General features: G+C 39.7%; 1 protein-coding gene across 2 annotated transcripts; it reads left to right on the forward strand.

Moving 5' to 3' along the window:
- Nucleotides 1–2543: 2543 nt before the first annotated feature.
- On the forward strand, nucleotides 2544–5115 carry LOC111267164 (intraflagellar transport protein 25 homolog). 2 transcript variants are annotated; one of them, XM_086971215.1, is made up of 4 exons: nucleotides 2544–2818; nucleotides 3107–3208; nucleotides 4158–4226; nucleotides 4709–5115. In XM_086971215.1, the coding sequence occupies exons 1-4, from the start codon at nucleotides 2782–2784 to the stop codon at nucleotides 4834–4836; spliced, it is 336 nt and encodes a 111-aa protein (XP_086827341.1). In that variant the 5' UTR covers nucleotides 2544–2781; the 3' UTR covers nucleotides 4837–5115. The 2 variants fall into 2 exon arrangements, with proteins under 2 accessions (XP_086827341.1, XP_022700960.1); XM_022845225.2 differs by having other exon boundaries at nucleotides 2546–2818; nucleotides 3102–3208.
- The last annotated feature ends 641 nt before the right edge of the window (nucleotides 5116–5756 follow it).

A 5756-nucleotide genomic window follows, 5' to 3' on the forward strand; every position in this document is an offset into this window, starting at 1 on the left:
ATAGTTGGCGCCGCGTCCTATTTATCAACGGTATCTATATGTCTATCCTTTCTCCTTGCCTTTTTTACACCCTTCTACAACATTGTTTTTTTTTCTTCTTTGTAAAACAGATATGCAGGTCTTCTGTCAAGATATGCTACTTTGGAAATGTTTAGAGTTCTGTATTTACAGCTATTCACATTGCTTTTTTTGGCGCATGCTTGTCCTCAGCCTTTTCCATTTAGTGGCGCTATGTTAGTTGTTTAGGTAGTAACCACAGAAAATTATTTAGCACCAGTTCGAAACTGCCGATCTGAAATAGCTACATCACGTCTTTCTCGATCAAATTTTGTTTCCATTAGGCCTTGTAGTTTATACCGCTTTGTAAAAGATCTCTTGAGCCCAATAGAAATTTTTCTGTGGGACGGTTTATGAGCGTCATGTAACTAAACGACCTTTTTTTTGGTCATACTCTTTTCGGCTAGCAGCGACTGTCAATGGCAGATCGGCGAGGTTCTCGCCGTGGCGGTATGAAGTGTGCTTCTTTCTGGCAACCTAATTTCATTATTTTTCTTTGAAAATGTATCCAGCATTGCAAGTATTTCGACATCTGTTGATGGATGTGGGTACGGGTTTAGCTGCACTTTTGCAGCTGTCTATCGAGAGTATTTTCCCATATTCTTAGAAATACAATGAGCTTATAGACAAATATATGAGCTAATACTGAGTTGCTATAACTATGGAACAGTATGAACAAAACGGAGCGTGGACAAAACACTCCCTATTGACTCAACATGGAATTCCTTGAAGACATTGGGCCGATAGCACTGGAGGCAAGAACAAAATGAGTCATTAACCTGATCCAGGACAGATAAATCACATGTAGCCTATAGTAGGAATAATTTACGCAATTCTTACTAGCGGAAAAACAGCCTGAAGCACACCACTGCCATAGGCCATAAATCTCGGTAATTGATTTTTAGTATTATTTCTAATTTTATTATTCTCCGCTCACACTCAATCGGCACCTAGAACGGCTCGACCTACCAACGAAGAACGTAAACAAGCCTTACAGTTTGCTTGCGTCCTGAAAAGAGGAAGTTCCCGTGTAGTCGTTATTTAAGTTTCTGGCAGCCCTTACGGAAATTCTGTTCGAGGAACTGAGATCCTTGTAATTGATATACGTTTTTTTCTTATGTAGTCATAAAGCACCTTAAGGCCACAGTGTCCCGTTAAAGCAGATATAATCCTCCGTGTAGCCATTCGAAGATGTGTATTATGTCGTGCGTAGCACCATTACTAAATAAAAAATACGATTTGTGCTAACTTTGTTAATGGTTTCAAGCTTATTGAAATATTTTTTAATGTCGCCACTTAAATGCAAGCGTGGTCACCTTCATCTACCTTTGGTGCTTAGAATTTACGTGAGAATGTTCGTCTACGGTTGGTCGTATGATCAATGTATCTTATGCCTTTTATATTAGGTCGTTCGGTCCGGAACGTGATGAACATAAATATCGCATTTGACGATGACATTTCTAATAACAACGCGACACTTCATAACACTTTTTTTCATTCGAGTTGAACTTGCGCTCTGAGATCGTTCATTCGAGTATCGTTACTCGGATTCTGAGCAGACGGCTCGCAGTGAACCATGGAAAAAGGAAAATTCGAAAAGTTTACAAATATGAATTCCATTTTGAAGCTCCGGAGCCGCTGGAGACAGCTCGCCCCACAACACCTACTCACTAAAGGGTCAGCTGCTACGAGCATCAATGCTTCTAGTAATCAACGCTTTATGCCACACCTAGTCGCTGCGGTCAAAATAAAAAACGAAAAAAAAAAAAGCCGAATAGGTACCGAATGAATTTAGCTATTTAAGCAGAGCCACAAAAATCCTTGTTCTCCTTTGCTTTCACACTAGAACAGTGATACATTCATGCGCCAAACGTCATTAAAAATTGATTCTCTATGGTAACCGCAGAGAGTCACCATTGGCGGATAGGATGCCTGCGAACCACAAAGTTCTGCCGGCCCTAGAGTTTCGCACACTCCGAAGCGAAAGTCTAGCCGCAAAAATTTACCGTGAATCTTTGGTGACCTAATGCAGGTACTATTCACTACAGGACCGTCGATCCAAACCCATCAATTATAAAGTAGAGTTCACTATGTCGCGCGTCAGACTAAACGACGTATTACATATATTAATATACAGATATACTAATTTCCAGTTATATTGTTACAATTTGCTAAGTTCGGTATAGCTTTTTCGCTTACGGAAAATCTCGGAAGCATCGAGCTTATATAACCAATTATTACAAACTAATTTAACCTACCCAAACGTCGCTGTTTACCGCGTGTGTTTCTTTTGAAGCTCTATCCCGCGCGCAAGATTCTCTCCAAGTACTAGTGTAACTTTTGTTACGCTCTCTCTACATTTATTTGCTATACTACTATGAGCACTAAATGCGCTATGTCTTTACCAATTCAGCTTACTTCTATCGTATGTACCTGTGGATGCCCAATATGCTCTAGGTAGAATCAGCGAGTCGACTCGCGCCCCACTGGGGAAGGGGGCGCCACTGCAGGTATTAACGCGCATCGCATCCAGTTGTCATGGGAACGCAACTGCTTTGCGTATAGAACGTACTTACTCCTATGCTGTGGAAAGTTCGGCTTTCGGCGAGTTCTGTAAAAGTTCTTATATCCGCGCTGGGAAACTGTGATATTTCCAAAGCGCTTGTTGCTTCTGCTTGTTAGTAATAATGACGTTGGACTTCAGCGTGACCATGGTTTCGAGTTATGATAGCTCCCATCCGTCAGAAAACATTTCGAACAGGTTAGTCCGTAACATGATTATACAAATGTTATACTAAGCTGGTCGGTCTTCAGCTAGCTTGTGTTGTACATGTGAACACAATTAAAGTTTTGCTCACAGCTTGTCTTCTATACTTCATTGAAATTGCCCGTCTTTAATTGTTGAAGCTATTAACAACAGATTTTAAAAAACGATAAGGCCATTAATCAACGTAATAATTAGTTTATTGATTTACGACCTCATGTCATATAAGAGTTCAGTGGCTTCTGTATACTTACTGCTGTTTCATTAAATAATGTATTAGCACAGGCGCTGTATTCTGGACGACCACCGGCACTTACCCTCAATCGTTCGTTGTGAGTCTCAAACAGCCAAGCTTCATTAAAAGCCTCGAATTTTTTTCATGCAACGGTACGTCTGCGAACACACGTATCCAACAGATGGATCGCATGTGGAATACACGCTGTTTCGCGGCACGTTTTCATAAAAACCATAGTCACTTCGAATAAAAGCCTGAGCATAGTTAGCTTAGGATAATGCGATACCACATACTCCCGAGGCCCCCGTTTCCGCCTATTACCTCATTATGCCCTCTACAACAGAATCGAAACATGTATGTACGATGTTCTCCATACTCCACCTAGTCTAGAATAATCAGCAATAAGTATTGCGATGTAGATATTTCGTCCAGACAGGTGTAACGAAGTTGTTACAGATGAGGAGAGTGCTATTGACACATAGGCCCAGAAGTGCCTGGGGATTCTGAAAGTCGTGCAACCCTGTTAATGTTCGCCGAGCGAACATCTATCCAGCGCGGAAGCTAACGAAGTAAAGGGCTATGCTTTCAGCTCCTAAAATCGATGCGTTTATAAAAACACTAGTGGGGGTCCGATCCATTTGTTCTAATCGTAGTCGCAGCGAATCGAGTGTAGTTATTAGCCCTTTATTGATGAAGTTCTAAAGGAAAATGCAAAAGGGACTTAGTAGTCCTATTGTCTTGTCGATGAGACCTGTTGATCATCTGCGATCTGTTACCATCATAGACGAATAGATCGCACAGCCCTTGATTCGAACAGAACGAAAAATATATGATTGTCTATGATATGGTAGTACAAACACCATAACTAAGGCCTGATTTAGTCACTCACACAGGTTAAATGTTATGGAGACGAAACGAAACGATAGTTCGCTGACAGCAGACTCTCTAACGCGCCATTATTTGTTGTCGAAGATTTATCGATCTACTGATATAAACCGGCCAAATGTAATTCAGCCTAAAAGCAACCTTACAGGACTAAATGTATTTTAATTTATCCCAAACCTGTACATTACTAATGCACCGTAATTCTTACCATTGCAGTAAAGGAACTGAGAATTGAGGCCACTGCCGAAAGCGAGCCAAGAAACTTCGAGGAGATTACACAACAAGGTGATTTACAAGTCAACAGTCAACAAAATAGTGTTTTTTGACGCCTGAAATTCCTGCATGTGTGGTCCTAACTCAGGACAAAACTTTGAAATCGAGAGAAAAAGTTAGAAACGAAATCTTAACTATTTATCAAACGAAAAATCAGCCATTTCGTGATTAACAGCCTAGTTAATTACTAAGTTATTTGATCTTCTACCCCTGCATCTTAATAATTAGCGTCGTTTAGGTTTCATCACATTTGAGAATCCAGGAACAGGCATATATGTCCATATGTCACCTCTCTCGCTTTTACCCGTTTTATGAGGATCAGGCACAATCCTCACCAAATGAATTTCCTGCAGCACAATAAACTTATAAATTATCCGTGCGGAGCGATTGAAAAAATTTCAGAATGTAAAAATATGCGTTGAACTGGAACTAAGTTAGACACGATAGAGAGCAATCTAAACGAGTTTGTTCCTTTTGAAATTTTTCGTTCACAGAGATTCCGGCTGGAAATTTACAGAAAACGACTGTTTCAGAAATTAACGGAGATTTCCAGCATCTGCGAATATTAATCCTGTCAGGACACGAGCACTTTGCATCAGTCCATGATTTGACCATCTCCTAGATAGCTGCGGTTGCTGACAACGCGGACAGACCCTGCGATTAACAACAGACTGAGTGAAAACAGACAGAAGAAAGGTCAAGTTTTGAATCAAAAGGATCTCATATTTATTTGGATTATAGAGAAAAATAGAAATGCAAAACAAACTCTAAATTCATCACTTAAAATAGACCTATTTCTAGTCTCTCAGATGTCTCGATTGATCCTTTAACGCACCCGCTGAACATTTGAAACGCTTCCTAGAATATCATAATAAATGCAATTCTACCGTTTCACAGCCTCGATATCTGTAACTTTTTTTTTAAATGAATTTTTTTAAATTATTTTTGACTGACAATTTGGCGTAAAGGCAGTAATTTTATTTAGAATAAGAACATAAAATCTAAGTACATCATTCACTTTATTTAAACACACGCATACACATATATATATATATATATAGTTATAACATCCTACATCATGTTATTGATTGCAGTTTCTCCTTTTGTTTAGACCTTCAACGGGATTTTTAGCGCGTTCAACATTTAATCTCTGGTAAATATTAAAAGTTGTCTAGATCTTGTACAGAACGTATCTTACACGGGGTGCATCTATGTGGGGATGCGGAGTACTCTCTAGGGGCTTCATCGATTAGAAAAATATGCGAATGTGCATTTATCTTAGCGAAGCAAAATAAAGATTGTCGGCGCCTGTCACATGTTACGTGTCTAAGGTAACGCTTTTCTCATGTTAGCATTAAGTCAGTATAAGCTTTGTTTGTATGTGTGTACGGCTCCTAATAGTAATTAAAGTGCGTACCACAGCCCGATAACGTTTTAATTAATACATATTACCGGGGATCATCGCAGTAGTTTGCCGAATTGAACGATCTCTGCTCGTACAAGGCTTAATCGTTTCTCCCATAAACATCGCAAGAAAGTCGA

The sequence above is a fragment of the Varroa jacobsoni genome, unplaced genomic scaffold (assembly GCF_002532875.2).
Source record: "Varroa jacobsoni isolate VJ856 unplaced genomic scaffold, vjacob_1.0 scaffold_1154, whole genome shotgun sequence".
NCBI classification, from domain to species: Eukaryota; Metazoa; Arthropoda; class Arachnida; order Mesostigmata; family Varroidae; genus Varroa; species Varroa jacobsoni.

Coding starts and splice junctions, on each gene's coding strand:
- LOC111267164 (XM_022845225.2), top strand. CDS start 2,745: ATGACGTTGGACTTCAGCGTGACCATGGTTTCGAGTTATGATAGCTCC. Junction 2,819..3,101: donor TCAGAAAACATTTCGAACAG/GTTAGTCCGTAA, acceptor ATAATGTATTAG/CACAGGCGCTGTATTCTGGA. Junction 4,227..4,708: donor CGAGGAGATTACACAACAAG/GTGATTTACAAG, acceptor TTTCGTTCACAG/AGATTCCGGCTGGAAATTTA.